Consider the following 14609-nt stretch of genomic DNA (forward strand, 5'->3'; position numbering starts at 1 on the left):
CTGTCTAAAAATCAGAACTTTGATAGCATACCTCAACAAAGTCACTTCCTTTACTTTCGCCGGAGATCATGGGAGGCTGCACCTCCAAACCCTCCACCTCCGACAGACCCAACAACCCTTTCTTCCCCGGCAACGACTACCCCCTAGTTAACAACCCCACCCCTTCCGCCGCAAAGGCCTCTCCTTTCTTCCCCTTCTACACCCCCAGCCCCGCTCGCCACCACCGCCGCAACAAGAGCCGCGACGTCGCCAACGGAGGCGGAGAGAGCAAGAGCGCGACGAGCACGCCGCTCCGCCAGTTACGGCGCGCGTTCAACCCTCCGTCTCCGGCGAAACACATACGCGCGGCGCTACGGCGGAGGAAATTTAAAAAGGAGGCCGCTTTATCGGCGGAAGCGGCGGAGGCTCCGCCGCAGGAGGAGGGGGAGGAGGTGGGGCTCGACAAAAGGTTCGGCTTTGCGAAGGATTTTCAGAGCAGAGTGGAGTTAGGGGATGAGATTGGACGAGGGCATTTTGGGTATACTTGCTCCGCTAAGTTCAAGAGAGGTGAGCTCAAAGGTCATGTGGTTGCTGTTAAGATCATCCCCAAATCTAAGGTATAACAATAAACTCTCTTTTTTATTTTTTTTGATGATTGCATATTTCAAAATATAATGTGTGTTGGTTCATTTTGTGGTTATAGATGACAAGTGCAATAGCTATAGAAGATGTGAGAAGGGAAGTGAAGATTCTAAAGGCTTTATCTGGACATAAGAATCTGGTTCAGTTCTATGATGCATTTGAGGACAATGCTAACGTCTACATTGCCATGGAGTAAGAAAAGTTCCCTTGAATCAGTTTAGATTTAAAGAATTAAAGTAACTTGAATTTTGCAGGCTTTGTGAAGGTGGTGAGCTACTTGACAGAATACTAGCAAGGTGTGTGCTATTTTTAAGTTTAAAATACATATGGTTAGAGATTGGTTCTGAAATTTCATATTTTGTTGTGTAGGGGAGGGAAGTACTCAGAGGAGGATGCAAAACAAGTAATTATACAAATCCTAAACGTTGTAGCTTTCTGTCATCTCCAAGGAGTTGTTCATAGAGATCTTAAACCAGAGGTGAGTCACAGTTTTTGTGTGAACCAGAAAGAAGATTATCTCTTTTAATGTTTTTTTCTTTGATCATCAGAACTTCTTGTACACTTCCAAGGAGGAGAACTCTCAGCTCAAAGCCATAGACTTTGGCTTATCAGATTTTGTTAAACCAGGTTCATAATCATATTATCATTTTTTATTATGGTTAGTAAATTCAGAAATGGCGTTTTAATTTGTGTTCTTTTAATTTGAGTAGATGAGAGACTCAATGACATAGTTGGAAGTGCGTACTACGTAGCTCCTGAAGTTCTACACAGATCATACACAACAGAAGCAGATGTGTGGAGCATTGGAGTCATAGCATACATTCTACTATGTGGTAGCCGTCCGTTTTGGGCAAGAACAGAATCTGGAATCTTCAGAGCGGTTCTTAAAGCTGACCCTAGTTTCGATGAAGCTCCTTGGCCCTTCTTGTCCTCTGAAGCTAAAGACTTTGTCAAGCGGTTATTGTTTAAGGATCCTCGGAGAAGAATGTCAGCTTCCCAAGCCTTGAGTCAGTTCCTTTTTTTAACCTCACAGCTCTTTATAGACACATATCTTTTCTATTTTGGTAGTCACAGTTCCTTTTTTTACTTTTGTTTCTTACAGTGCATCCTTGGATCCGTGGTTATAATAGGGATATGAATATACCGTTTGATATCCTGATCTTTAGGCAGATGAAGGCCTACTTGCGGTCTTCTTCATTGCGCAAAGCTGCTTTGAGGGTATGTTTTAAAGCACTGAAGAACACTGTCTAAAGACTAGTCAGTAGTTTCTCATTCTTGTGTTCTTTCTTTCTACAGGCATTGTCCAAGACGTTGATAACTGATGAGATTATTTACCTGAAAACTCAATTTTCTCTCCTCTCACCAAACAAAGATGGCCTCATCACTTTGGAAACCATTAGATCGGTTGGTTAAAACTTCTCTTTTGATAGGTACAGACACAGTGTAGTAAATCTAATCTAATCCCTGTTGCATTTGTTTGGACAGGCACTTTCAAGAAATGCAACAGAAGAAATGAAGGAGTCTCGAGTCCCAGAGTTTCTTGCTTTGGTAAGAAACGTTTAGTAGATACTATATAAACAGTTTTGGTTGTAATACCTCTCTCTATCAATGACTTGTAATGTTCTTACAGCTAAATGGACTTCAACACAGAGGAATGGACTTGGAAGAGTTCTGTGCAGCGGCTGTAAACGTTCATCAGCATGAGTCGCTTGATTGTTGGGAGGAGAGCATTCGTCATGCTTATGAGCTATTTGAAATGAATGGAAACAGAGCTATCGTCATTGAAGAACTCGCTTCTGTAAGTTAAAGCAGTGTTTGCTTTCTTTGCCAAGTTCCTCTTAAAGCTGACACAACATGTTGTTTTTTGAGTATGCAGGAACTTGGGGTTGGACCAGCTATAACAGTACATTCGGTTCTACGTGAATGGATAAGACACACAGATGGGAAACTGAGTTTCTTCGGGTTTGCTAAACTCTTACATGGAGTCTCTGTTCGACCCTCGGTGAAAACTCCACGGTGAAGTTAATGAAAATCCAACACTGACGAAGCAAAAAAAGAGGATGTCAAGATCTTTACTTTGATTCTTTGGATCAGTAGTGAGGATTGTAAAAGGGAATATAAAGTTTCATACAAGAGAAGTTGTAAGAAGATTTGTTGTGATAAAAATAGTAACCACACTGACTCTCACTCTATGTGAAGAAGTCAAGAGAAAGATAAAGGAATTTAAACATGAAACATTCTCTCTTATTTTCAAAAAGATTTTGACTTTGTGTTCTCTTTGTTCTCAAAGGTAATGAGATCCGGAAAAGTTAAAAGGCACTAATATGCTTGGAGTTTGTTCTGAAAATTGGATTATGTGGGTAAAGACACTAATATGCTTTTAATAGACTTTGCAGTTACTTAAAAAAGACGAGTGTGTTTGTTGTTCTTCATGCTTTAGTAGTGTCAAAGTGTAGCAGATAGTTTTAGTACTCTGTTGAGTTGTTTATGTGCTAGAATGCGAGAGAAAATCTATAATTAACAATAGAGATGAGAAACGTTTTGCAATTGAAGATGAAGATGTGATCTGTTCAAAACACAATAATCAGAAGAAAGAGACAAACACGAGAGTGAAAAGTGTAAAAAGACATCCATTGATTAAAGAAGTATTTCATTGAAGAAAGAATCATATGATTTTGGACTACAAATATTGAACTAAAGAATAATACAAACTAAAACTCTTATGATTACCGAAGCTGAATCTGTTTGAGTTGCATCAGTTTTCTCTTATATGAGAAAGAAAAAAAACTGATCCAAGATCAAACAGAACTCTCCTCAGTCCTCAAATTACATACGAACTACACAGACAGTACCTAGTAATCATTGACTCATTCTCATCATAACATGAGAAAAGAATCTGCAAATTCATCGCCGCTCAAACCTTCAAATATGGAATCCAAGTCAAGATCAGCTATATCAAAACCAAGCACCTCTTCTTGCGCATCATTCAATTCTCCTGCAGCAGCTGGTAATAACAGAGCTTTGTTGTTGCTGCAAGAGTTATCAGAAACCGTCTCAGTCTGATGCTCATCTTTTTCTTCTTCAGTTTTCTCAACATCATTGAGGAGGTTCTGAAGATCCATGTCGCTCCACTCTTTCAAATTTTCATAAACCTCCTTAATCTCATGATCTTCTTCTACAGGTTCCTTGTCAAAATCAAAACCGTTGAGGATTTGGTCAATATCCATATCGCTCCACTCTTCAGTATTTTCCTCAGCATGAGTTGTTGATAAAGCAGCGTTCTTGTCGTTGTTGTTAAAGAAACGGTCACAAACAGAGATGATCTGATCATCCTCTGAAGTGATTAGGGTTTGAGGTAGTAAATCATCATCATCAACATCGATTAGGGTTTTAACAACATCGTTGCTGTCGTCCTTCTTCTTCTTACCTTTTCTCTGATTAAAACCAAAGGCGTCCTCATCAAGCAACCGATCTGCATCCCTAATCAGTATCTCCATGGACTCCATCGCTTGCATGATTTCTTCAAGGCTCTTACTCGTCGCAAGCTTCTCCTTCTCCCACCAATTACTAAGCCCTAGCTCCTTCCGAGCCATGCATATTCCTATGTCCTCCCTCATCTTTTTGCTTTCTTCAGGGACACGAACTGGCCTCTGTCCGGAGAGATACGCAGAGACCAGCGAATCAACCGAAGAGTGACCGAAGGAGAAGAAAGGGACGTTGGAGTTGGAAGAAGAAGGAGTCGCTAAGATCGCGATCTGAGCCTCGCCCATAACACAGAGCTGTGCGGCTTTGCTGTAGAGACCATCCCTTCTCTTCGAAAAAGTTACAGCCTTTGAGCTCTTATCGGCAATCTTCTCTAGCACGGCCTTCCTCTTCGTCCCTCCTCTTTTCACCATCGTTGAATAAAAATCGAAACCCTAGTTTTCAATATTACAGAGCGTAGAAACTAGACAGAGTCGAGTGCCAAATCTCTTCTTTTTTTAACGAAGAAAACGAAACCCTAGTTTCAGAAATTACAGAGCTTTTTCGAGTAGAGAAGCTTTAGAACAAAAAGAAGCAAAGTAAGCACTCTCTCCATCTATTTGGTCTGTATAAATAGGTTACGTTCTTGTCATTAACTTATCCACTAATCAATCGTTAAAATTAATTAACTTTGACTATTTCCTTTTTTATAACTAATCAGTAATTAAACATGATGGGTTAACTTACACCAATTTCCCCTTTTTTCTTTAAGTAACATCAAAATCGGACCGGTTCGATTAAAACCTAATTTATTTACTCGTACCAAGTTCGGTTCGACTTATGGAAAGAGATAAATTACCGAACCAGATTTTCATTCCCCCTAAAATTGCATCAGCGGCCCCTTATCTTCTTCTTTCTTTCGATTATGGAATTAGGGTTTCGATCATGGAATTAGGGGTTTTTTTAAATCTGTCTTATTATTAGTCTCTGGACTTTGTTCTTCATCTCTCCGATCCACAGATGGCTCTGAGGTAAATCAAGATTTGCAAAGCTTTTTGCATCTTTACTTGATTTAATACGTTTTACGTAACTTTTTGAGAGAAGCCATGTTCATGTCTTAGCTTTCTCTCTTTGTTTCGTAATTGAAATTTATTCAGAGTTTGGTCTTATTGAACAGCGAGGGTTTAGGTACACTGTGAGATCTTTCTGTAACATACATAACGAAAAGATTGCTTGTTACGTCACTGTGAGAGGAGACAAGGCAAATGCACCTTCTTGAGAGTGGCTTGAAAGTGAAGGAACACAGTTGAGGTCATTTATCTTGAAATCAAGTAAGGGATGACATGTGACAGAGGTCTTCTTTTTTTTCTTTTTTGCTGATTTTAAACAGAGTAATGTTTTAATTATTCTTTTCTTTCTTAGGCAAAAAATCAAAGAGCATTGCCAAAGGCAAGGAGCTCAAGAAGAACGAGAAATTGCTTCAACAGATCGAAGCAGTGAGTAATGGATTCCCCTCTTTGTTATTAGACCCTCTTTTGTTTCTTTATCATTGTCTTAAGATTGCTCCTATTATTTGTTCTGTCTCTGTGTGTGATTAGGTCAAACCCCTGAGCTTGATCTTGTTTGTACACTGTGAGATCTCATTGCTTGCTGAGAGGAGACAAGGCAATGCAGCTTGGCTTTGAGAGTGGCTTGAAAGTGAAACAATACTGAACTGTTGATAGTAATAGTTGACATATTTTGCTGGTTTGGTATGAGGTTCATTACAGGTGCATTCTTGGATCCGTGGTTATGCTGCTGATATGAATGAGTTTTTAACAGAACGTTTTACTTGCGATCTTCTTCGTTGCCGCAAAGCTGCTTTTAGGGTATGTTTTAAGTACTTTGAGAAGAACACTGATGACTATGTTCTAACCATTATGTCCTTCTCTCTACAGGCATTGTCCAAGACTCAATTTTCTCTCCTTGCACCAAACAAAGATGGCCTCATCAGTTTAGAAAACATTAGATCGGTTCTAAACTGTTTTTAAATTTCCCTTTTCTTCTCTCTAAAGGTGATATAGTCCCTGTTGCATTTTATTCTGTTTGGACAGAGGCTCTTTCAAGGGAATGCAGCTTCTTGCTTTGGTAAGAAACGTTTCTCTGTGTGATTTTTCAGATTGTAGTAGATACTATAAAAAAGTTTAGTTCCAATGCTCCTTTCAATGGCTGTCATGTTTGTGCAGCTGCAATAAACGTTCATCAACATGAGTCGCTTGATTGTCTGGAAGAGAGCATACCTCATGCTTATGAGCTATTTGAGAAGAATGGAAACAGAGCCATCGTCATTAAAGAACTCGCTTCTGTAAGTTAAGCAGTGTTTGCTCTTTACAAAGTTCCTCTTAAAGCTGACAACATGTTGTTTTTGAGTATGCAGGAACTTGGGATTGGACCAGCTATTACAGTACATTCGGTTCTTCATGATTGGATAAGACACACACACAGATGGGAAACTTAGCTTCGTTGGGTTTGCTAAACTCTTACATGGAGTCTCTGTTCGGCCATCGGTGAAAAGTTATGTAATAAAAAGAATAGGAATCCTCAAATAACAGACTTGGAGGTTTCTGAGAATTGGATTGTGTGAGTAAATACATTAATGCTTATTAAGAGGTGATGAGTGTGTTTATTGTTCTTCATGTTTTGTATTGACAAGTGTAGAAGAGATTCCTTTTGTACTCTTTGAGGTGAGGATCATTTGTGTAAGACTGAGTAGTACAGTGGGAAGTTCACTACTGAGCTTGTTGGCCCCCCTATGTTTAAACCGGTCAATAGGTTCAAATTTCTTGTAACTGAAGATGCAAGAAAGAGACCGTTACAAGAATGATGAGAAACGTTTTTGCAACCGAAGATGAAGATGGGATCTGTCCAGACAAATAGCAAACACATATCCACAAGAACTATACAGAGCTCTTTTTATTTTGTACTTAAAAAACATTCAAGTCCCAGTAGACAACTGTCAAAAATGTAAAAAAGGCATACACTGATTAAAGAACGATCTCACTAAACATTTTTAAGTGGATCTGTTTGTTATATAGACTTAACAACATACTTTGGTTATAATTGAATTTGTGAGAAATGAGAATAGGTTCGAACGAGAGAGATCAGTAATTAACAGAAAAGTCGAGAAATGTTTTGCAACTGAAGATGAAAATGTGATCCGTTCAAACACAATAATCAGAATATAGACAAAACAAGACAGTGAAAGGTGTAATACAAACTCAAAATCTTATCATTAAAGAAAGAATCATATGATTCTGGACTACAAAAAGGACACATATTGAACTAAAGAATAATACAAACACTTATCATTCATTACCGAAGCTGAAGTGAACCTGTTTGAGTTGCATCAGTTTTCTCTTTTCTGAGTTAAAAAAAAAGAAACTGATCCAAGATCAAACAGGACTCTTCTCAAATTACTACATACGAACTAAACAGACAGTACTTAGTAAATCATTCATCACATGAGTAGAGAAGCCACAAGCTCAGCATCAAGGGTGGCCAAACCTCCAAAAATTGTATCCAAATCAACATTAGCTAAATCAAGATCAAGCAGGTTTTGATCATCACCTGGTAATAACAGAGCATTGTTGTTCTTGTTGCTGCAAGAGTTTTCAGAAACCGCCTCAATCTGATGATGATGATCATCTTCTTCTTCTTCTTCAAAACCGTTGAGGATTTGATCAATATCCATATCGCTCCACTCTTCAGAATTTACCTCAGAATGAGTTGCTGATAAAGCAGTGTTCTTGTCTTTGTCGTTGAAGAAACGGTCACAAACAGAGATGATCTGATCATCCTCTGAAGTGATTAGGGTTTGAGGAAGTAAATCATCATCATCAACTTCGATTAGGGTTTTACCAGTTCCGTGGTGGTGGGGAACAACAAGCGAACCTTTTCTTTGACTAAAACCAAAGGCGTCCTCATCAAGCAACCGCTCAGCATCCCTCATCAGTATCTCCATGGACTCCATCGCTTGCATTATTTCTTCAGGATCATTCGATCTTGCTAACTTCTCATCCTTCCACCAATAGCCCAACCCTAGTTCCTTCCGAGCCATGCATATTCCTATGTCCTCCCTCATCTCTTTGCTTTCTTCAGGGACACGAACTGGCCTTTGACCGGAGAGATACGCAGAGACCAACGAATCAACCGAAGAGTGTCCGAAGGAGAAGAAAGGGACGTTGGAGTTGGAAGAAGAAGGAGTCGCTAAGATCGCGATCTGAGCCTCGCCCATTACACAGAGCTGTGCGGCTTTGCTGTAGAGACCTTCTCTACGTTTACTGAAAGTTACAGCCTTTGAGTTCTTATCGTCAATCTTCTTTAGCACAGCCTTTCTCTTCGTCCCTCCTCTTTTCACCATTGTTGAAGAAAAACGAAACCCTAGTTTTCAATATTACAGAGCGAAATTACAGAGCTTAGGAAGAAAACGAAACCCTAGTTTTAGAAATTACAGAGCTTTTCGAGTAGAGAAGCTTTAGAGAAAAAGAGAAAGCAAAGTAAACACTCTCTCCATCTATTTGGTCTGTATAAATAGGTTACGTTGTTGTCATTAATTTCCCGCTAATCAGTAATTAAAAACTAATTAACTTTGACTATTTCCTTTTTACAAACTAATCAGTAATTACACTTGGATATAACTTAGACCATATTCCCTTTTTTCTTAAAGTAACATCAAAACCTAATTTATTTACTCGTACCATGTTCGGTTCGAGAGATGGAAATAAATTAATTATCGGACCAAACCGGTTCTCTTTTTCTGTTCTTCTCTCTGGGGGTTTCGATTAGGGAATTAGGGCTTTTTAATCTCTTGTCTTTTTTTTTTGAAACAAAAAGAAATATTTTAATCTCTTGTCTTACATAACATTATTCCTTCCTCAATTGGCTCTGGATTTTCTGATTAAACTTGGCTTCCTTCTTGTAAAGAAAAATCTGTTTCGTTTTGTTCATGTAATAACTTTGTTCTTCATCTAATCATCTCCCTGAGGTAAATCAAAATTGTAATGCATGTTTGCTTGCCTTGTACGTTTTGCTAATCTATTCGAATTACGAAACCTTTTGACTGCAAATGTCAGGTCTTTTTTTGGAAAAACACATGTTCTCCTCTCTTTGTTTCGTAATTGAAGTCGATTTTGTGGGTGTTTGGTATAGTATTTGACTATTGAGTAAAAGCCAGAAGAACAAGTGGTGCTGAGTGAGTTCTGTAAGATTTGGAATTTGTATCAGAAACATGAGTTTGGTAAGCGTCAGAAATAATGTGTCGAGACAAGAATCTCACTGATATGCTTCAGAAGAGCGCTTTCAAAGACATGAAATAGCTCAAGAAATAGTGGTCGACAAAGAACTTGACCTTCTTTTGTTTCTCTATCTTAAGATTGCATGCTCTTGTTATTTTTATGTCTCCCATGAGCATCTTTTGTTGCCTGACATATAGCTAAGTTCACGGTTCTTGCTTAGCTTTGGATATGTTTGTTATTTAGAGTTAACAACATAGTGAGGTCATAGAATAAGCTGACATTCCTTTTTACCATTTTTGATCCATGTAAGCTGACTAAACTTTTTAACCATTGAACCAATTAAGCAACATCCGTCTCTTCCATTTGTCGTATTACACTGTTTTGCACAAAAAAAAAGACTTTTGACTTCTAAGTTTTATCCACTTAGTGAAGAAAATTCCCTATATTGCTGTTGGTGATCGTCTCACTCGTGCCTCCAAGGTTCTTTTTTTTTAATAAGTAGCTAGAGAAGGTGCAAAGAACCATTGAAATTGGGTAATTGTGTAGGTATTGGAACAGCTCAGTAGTCACACCCGTTTCTTCTCCAAGGGTGTGTCCTGTATGTTGTAGAGTTTAATCTTGAGCTTGGTCTTGTTTCTGAACAACTAAGGTACACTCTGAGATCTTTCTGTATTAGAGCGTAACGAAAACATTACTTGCTGAGTGGAGACAAGGCGATGCAGCTTCTTGAGAGTGGCTTGAAAGTGAAGTAACACTGGCTGCTTTGGATTTGGCTGTTGAGGAGGTTGGTCTTGGAATCAAGAAAAGTGTTGTGATAAGGTCATACTCTGTATCAAACACTGGTTGATGATTATTTTCCTTTATCTTAAAGGATATTATTATGTTGCATACAAAGTGTGTCATACTCTGTTATCAGACACTCTGTGGAGCTGTTACAATTGGCAAAAGCTTATCGTGTTTTCTATAGGTTGTAAAACGATTTTGACAAAAATACGCAAGTGAAATTCCTGGTTCATGGGGATCATTTGAGTGTCAACTGATATGGAGATTACACCAACGCTTGAGAAGATGCATGAGGAAAGGCTACTCTTCTATATATCACCAATGAAGATACAAGACCTTGGTGGTGTGCAGCAGTTTTATATGTAAGTGATGAAGCAGCTATAAGGATACTACTCAATTCAAGTGGTTCTTTCTTAAGTTCAGATTTAAGATTTTATCATGAGAGTGATGTTGCTGTTACAAAAAAGTGTTGCTACAACTTGGAAATTTCAATGTCGTATTATTAAGACATTGTCTTGCTGCAGACACCATTAACTCACTTAACCTAGTTTTGGAACCCAGTGAAGCTATTTTGGCAGTGGTTATGTTTCAAGTTGCAGAAAAATGAATTTTTTCACCATCATTTTACTTGGCTCATGCTTGTTTTCAAGGAAGGGAATATACAAAGAGAATACTGATTTGGCTGTTTCAACAACAAGTGAATCTGATCTTCTCAAGAAAGTTCAAGTTTGAGAGAAGGGTGAGTAAACAATACATAGAAGTTAGTAGAAAGATGGATTGCCAGAGGCTCCATCCCAGTCACGTTATATGAATTCTTTGAAGAATGGATTAGCTTCCATGTCTGTGTTTCCACCATCTTGTTCAGATTCGAGGACATTCGTCATGAGAACACTTGGCTACAGATTGCTAAGCTTACATCAGTATATGGATACTGACGTGGAGATGGAAGAGTGAAGGAGAGCTTGGGGACGACAAGGAAGGTTTGCTGTTTGTGAAAGGGAAGGGGAAGGGGAAGAGAGTACAATTGTTTCAACGAAGATTGATAAAGTTCAGGGATATGATAAGTGGGCTAAGGAGGCACGTAATTTGATTTGCCAATCAAAATAGTCAACAAAGATTGAGATTGTTCTTCTTCATGCTTTAGTAGTGACAAGTGTAGCAAAGAGAATAGGTTTTGTAAAGACTTGAGTAATACAATGGTAAGTTCACTGCTCAGCTTCTATAGTTTGGAACTTTTTGTAACTCAACATGCGAGACAGAGAGAGAGATCAATGATTTACAGAAATATGAGAAACTTTTGCAACTGAAGGATGTGATCTGTCCAAACAGAATAACCAGAAGAAATAGACAAACACGACAGTGAAAAGTGTAAAAAGTCATCCAATTGATTACAGAAAGATTTCATTAAAGAAAGAATCTTATGATTTTGGACTACAAATATTGAACTAGAGAATAATACAAATTTTTATCATTACTGAAGTTGAACCTGTTTGAGTTGCATCAGTTTTCTCTTATCTGAGAAAAAGAAGGAAACTGATGCAAGATCAAACAGGACTCTTCTCAAATTACATACGAACTAAACATCAGTACTTACTACCTAGTAAATCATCACATGAGTAGAGAAGCCACAAGCTCAGCATCAAGGGTGGCCAAACCTTCAAAAATTGTATCCAATTCAACATTAGCCAAATCAAGATCAAACAGGTTTTGAGCATTGTTGTTCATGTTGCTGCAAGAGTTTTCAGAAACCGCCTCAATCTGATGATGATGATCATCATCATCTTCTTCTTCAAAACCACTGAGGAGTTGCTCAAAGTCCATATCGCTCCACTCTTCAGTATTTTCCTCAGCATGAGTTGCTGATAAAGCAGCAGCGTTCTTGTCGTTGTTATAGTTGAAGAAACTGTCACAAACAGAGATGATCTGATCATCCTCTGAAGTGATTAGGGTTTGAGGTAGTAAATCATCATCATCAACATCGATTAGGGTTTTACCAGTTCCGTGGTGTTGTTGGAGAACAACATCGTTGCTGTCGTCCTTCTTCTTCTTACCTTTTCTCTGATTAAAACCAAAGGCGTCCTCATCAAGCAACCGATCTGCATCCCTAATCAGTATCTCCATGGACTCCATCGCTTGCATGATTTCTTCAAGGCTCTTACTCGTCGCAAGCTTCTCCTTCTCCCACCAATTACTAAGCCCTAGCTCCTTCCGAGCCATGCATATTCCTATGTCCTCCCTCATCTTTTTGCTTTCTTCAGGGACACGAACTGGTCTTTGACCGGAGAGATACGCAGAGACCAGCGAATCGACGGAAGAGTGACCGAAGGAGAAGAAAGGGACGTTGGAGGTGGAAGAAGAAGGAGTCGCTAAGATCGCGATCTGAGCCTCGCCCATAACACAGAGCTGTGCGGCTTTGCTGTACAGACCTTCTCTGCGTTTACTGAAAGTTACAGCCTTTGAGTTCTTATCCTCAATCTTCTTTAGCACAGCCTTCCTCTTCGTCCCTCCTCTTTTCACCATTGTTTTTCTTCTTCTTCGCAAAGAAAAACGAAACCCTAGTTTTAGAAATTACAGAGGCGAAACTAAACAAATTCGAGTGCGAATGTTTTTTCGCGTTGGAGAAAGAAAAAAAGATAACAAAGTGAACACTCTCGATCTCTATCTGGTCGGTTATATAGGTTTTGTGTTGTAATTAATTATCCGCTGATCAGTCATTAAATTTGATTAACTTTGACTATTTCCTTTTTACAAACTAATCAGTAATTAAAGTTGGATTAACTTATAATATTTCCTTGTTTTTTAAGTCACATCAAACCAAGACCGGTTTGATTTCTTTTTTCTGAACAACAGACTATTTTGCGAATTTTGACATTGTGTGAATAAAAGACTATTTATCCGGTTAAAATGTCCAATGTGTAACTGATTAAAGAATAAAATATATGTTGATGTAATTGTTTAGTTTTTTTTTTTGAGAGAGTAATTTGTTTAGTTTAAGATTCTTGAAGTTAAAAGAGAATCATTTAGGGTTTTTTCTATATGTTTCAATTTGTTTTTTCACGTGCTAGATTAAAATATGTGTTTGGAATTTCTGAGAAAAAAAATTATCATTTAAGGTTTTACACGCACGAGCAGTTTGGGTCTGTGTTACCAAGGAATGTTATATTCCTGTACGAATCAGTGATGCACACCTGTTGAATTCAATATGGAGTCCAACGGTAAAAGAATCAAAGCATATGCCAGGTGGACAAAAGCGTTGAATTTTCTTAAAATATAACCGTTGAGATCTCATTCACTATAAATAAAAGCGTACGTGTGATTCGATCGAGAGAGAGAGATTGGTTTGGATCGATGATCGTTATTCGCAGTCGAGTAGGTCGTCGTTTCTGGTTTTGTTCCAATACGTGTGTTTGTAAATTAGAGTATCGAGTCTAATTTGGGAGCGGAGTAAGATCGATCATTCATGTCGACGACAATCAAATCAATCCATCGGTCGTCGTACGTTTTCATAATTATTTTTGTATTCTAGAGTTTTTGCTTCGTAAACTTCTTCACTGGTCCGCTATTTGAGAATGACGTTGTGTAACAGAGGGATACGATTAGGTCTCGTAAATTCGTAATCTCGATCATCTCGAAAGTATGTTCTTAACATGTTCGATGTAATTCCTTTTTTCTAGAGTATTTTGAAACGGCTCACTTTCACTGCGTAGTTGGCCTCTCTTTTGCAGGTAGGTTCTTCTTGTTGCAAAAGGGATGAAGAGGATATAAATTTTCTTGCCAGTTTAATAGTCATCAATTTTCTTGCCAGTTCAGGACTTGGTTTCTTGAAAATCTCACTGGATTTCTTGTTTTAAGACATGTCTTTCTTTCTTATAGGTTGTTTTTATGACTGATCGAGCCACCCTTCTCTTTTAGAGGTGAAATTACATCACAAGTCTGTAATTATTTCTTCCTTTGTTAATTCTCTTTCTAGACTGATACTCTGTTATGAGCCTCAATTAGATGTCCTTTTTGTCCAACTCAAGTTAGCACTCGGATTGATTATAGTATCCTATGTTTCTTTTTTTCTATTACAAGTGTACAAGATTTGGTTTTGAGGCTCTTATGGTTTTACAGCGGTGTATATAAGGTAATGTATGGTTCTGTTGAGTTTGGCGTTTGCTTTTTTGTTGTGGAGAAGCCGTTGTTCAGAACATGATGCTTTTCTTATATAATACTTTCTTCTTTCGCAGTGCTTGGTTTGCCGTAGTTGGTGTCCTATTTGCTTCCTTTTCTTCGCCGTCAGTATGTTAAAGATGCAAAGGTATGAATGTTTCCGTATTATTTGTTTGCAACTATCTTTTATAATTCATTAATTTTCTTACATGATCACACAAATACCATCTAGTTTTTAAATAAATATAACTGATTAGTGAAACATTAGTCGATCCACGAAAAGATCAAAGCTATGCTCCGCACGTTTGATGATCCTTA

General features: G+C 38.2%; 4 protein-coding genes and 3 long non-coding RNA genes across 10 annotated transcripts; 4 read left to right on the plus strand and 3 right to left on the minus strand.

Annotated features, from left to right (window-relative positions):
- Window positions 1–14: 14 nt before the first annotated feature.
- Window positions 15–2895, plus strand: LOC130505835 (CDPK-related kinase 8-like). The gene is made up of 11 exons (XM_057000449.1): window positions 15–596; window positions 683–813; window positions 876–917; window positions 991–1099; window positions 1170–1248; window positions 1332–1628; window positions 1724–1839; window positions 1918–2025; window positions 2107–2169; window positions 2252–2419; window positions 2498–2895. Exons 1-11 carry the CDS (start codon window positions 69–71, stop codon window positions 2639–2641), a joined length of 1785 nt encoding a protein of 594 aa, XP_056856429.1. The 5' UTR covers window positions 15–68; the 3' UTR covers window positions 2642–2895.
- Window positions 2896–3265: 370 nt separating this feature from the next.
- Window positions 3266–4661, minus strand: LOC130505836 (agamous-like MADS-box protein AGL97). Its single transcript, XM_057000450.1, has one exon. The coding sequence runs from the start codon at window positions 4515–4517 to the stop codon at window positions 3498–3500; it is 1020 nt and encodes a 339-aa protein (XP_056856430.1). The 5' UTR covers window positions 4518–4661; the 3' UTR covers window positions 3266–3497.
- Window positions 4662–4982: 321 nt separating this feature from the next.
- Window positions 4983–6875, plus strand: LOC108820807 (uncharacterized). The gene is made up of 7 exons (XR_001944397.2): window positions 4983–5114; window positions 5261–5414; window positions 5506–5579; window positions 5682–5951; window positions 6021–6210; window positions 6309–6427; window positions 6500–6875. It is a non-coding gene; the product is annotated as an uncharacterized LOC108820807 (long non-coding RNA).
- A 453-nt stretch (window positions 6876–7328) lies between these two features.
- LOC108820353 (agamous-like MADS-box protein AGL97) lies at window positions 7329–8595 on the minus strand. Its single transcript, XM_018593303.2, has one exon. The coding sequence runs from the start codon at window positions 8480–8482 to the stop codon at window positions 7580–7582; it is 903 nt and encodes a 300-aa protein (XP_018448805.1). The 5' UTR covers window positions 8483–8595; the 3' UTR covers window positions 7329–7579.
- A 353-nt stretch (window positions 8596–8948) lies between these two features.
- Window positions 8949–11410, plus strand: LOC130505834 (uncharacterized). The gene is made up of 3 exons (XR_008941822.1): window positions 8949–10501; window positions 10790–10878; window positions 11005–11410. It is a non-coding gene; the product is annotated as an uncharacterized LOC130505834 (long non-coding RNA).
- Window positions 11411–11573: 163 nt separating this feature from the next.
- On the minus strand, window positions 11574–12706 carry LOC108820354 (agamous-like MADS-box protein AGL97). Its single transcript, XM_018593304.2, has one exon. The coding sequence runs from the start codon at window positions 12657–12659 to the stop codon at window positions 11748–11750; it is 912 nt and encodes a 303-aa protein (XP_018448806.1). The 5' UTR covers window positions 12660–12706; the 3' UTR covers window positions 11574–11747.
- A 726-nt stretch (window positions 12707–13432) lies between these two features.
- LOC130505833 (uncharacterized) lies at window positions 13433–14603 on the plus strand. 4 transcript variants are annotated; one of them, XR_008941819.1, is made up of 4 exons: window positions 13433–13773; window positions 13865–14053; window positions 14214–14265; window positions 14369–14603. It is a non-coding gene; the product is annotated as an uncharacterized LOC130505833 (long non-coding RNA). The 4 variants fall into 4 exon arrangements; XR_008941821.1 differs by having other exon boundaries at window positions 13433–14053; window positions 14369–14439; window positions 14549–14601; XR_008941818.1 differs by having other exon boundaries at window positions 13433–14053.
- Window positions 14604–14609: the final 6 nt, after the last annotated feature.

The sequence above is a fragment of the Raphanus sativus genome, unplaced genomic scaffold (assembly GCF_000801105.2).
Source record: "Raphanus sativus cultivar WK10039 unplaced genomic scaffold, ASM80110v3 Scaffold2628, whole genome shotgun sequence".
Classification (NCBI taxonomy): Eukaryota; Viridiplantae; Streptophyta; class Magnoliopsida; order Brassicales; family Brassicaceae; genus Raphanus; species Raphanus sativus.

Excerpts from the sequence above, each read along its gene's own strand:
- LOC108820353 (XM_018593303.2), bottom strand. The coding sequence starts at position 8,482 with ATGGTGAAAAGAGGAGGGACGAAGAGAAAGGCTGTGCTAAAGAAGATT.
- LOC130505836 (XM_057000450.1), bottom strand. The coding sequence starts at position 4,517 with ATGGTGAAAAGAGGAGGGACGAAGAGGAAGGCCGTGCTAGAGAAGATT.
- LOC108820354 (XM_018593304.2), bottom strand. The coding sequence starts at position 12,659 with ATGGTGAAAAGAGGAGGGACGAAGAGGAAGGCTGTGCTAAAGAAGATT.
- LOC130505835 (XM_057000449.1), top strand. The coding sequence starts at position 69 with ATGGGAGGCTGCACCTCCAAACCCTCCACCTCCGACAGACCCAACAAC. Across the intron at positions 918-990 it reads CTTGACAGAATACTAGCAAG|GGGAGGGAAGTACTCAGAGG; the intron begins GTGTGTGCTATT and ends TTTGTTGTGTAG. Across the intron at positions 1,249-1,331 it reads ATCAGATTTTGTTAAACCAG|ATGAGAGACTCAATGACATA; the intron begins GTTCATAATCAT and ends TAATTTGAGTAG.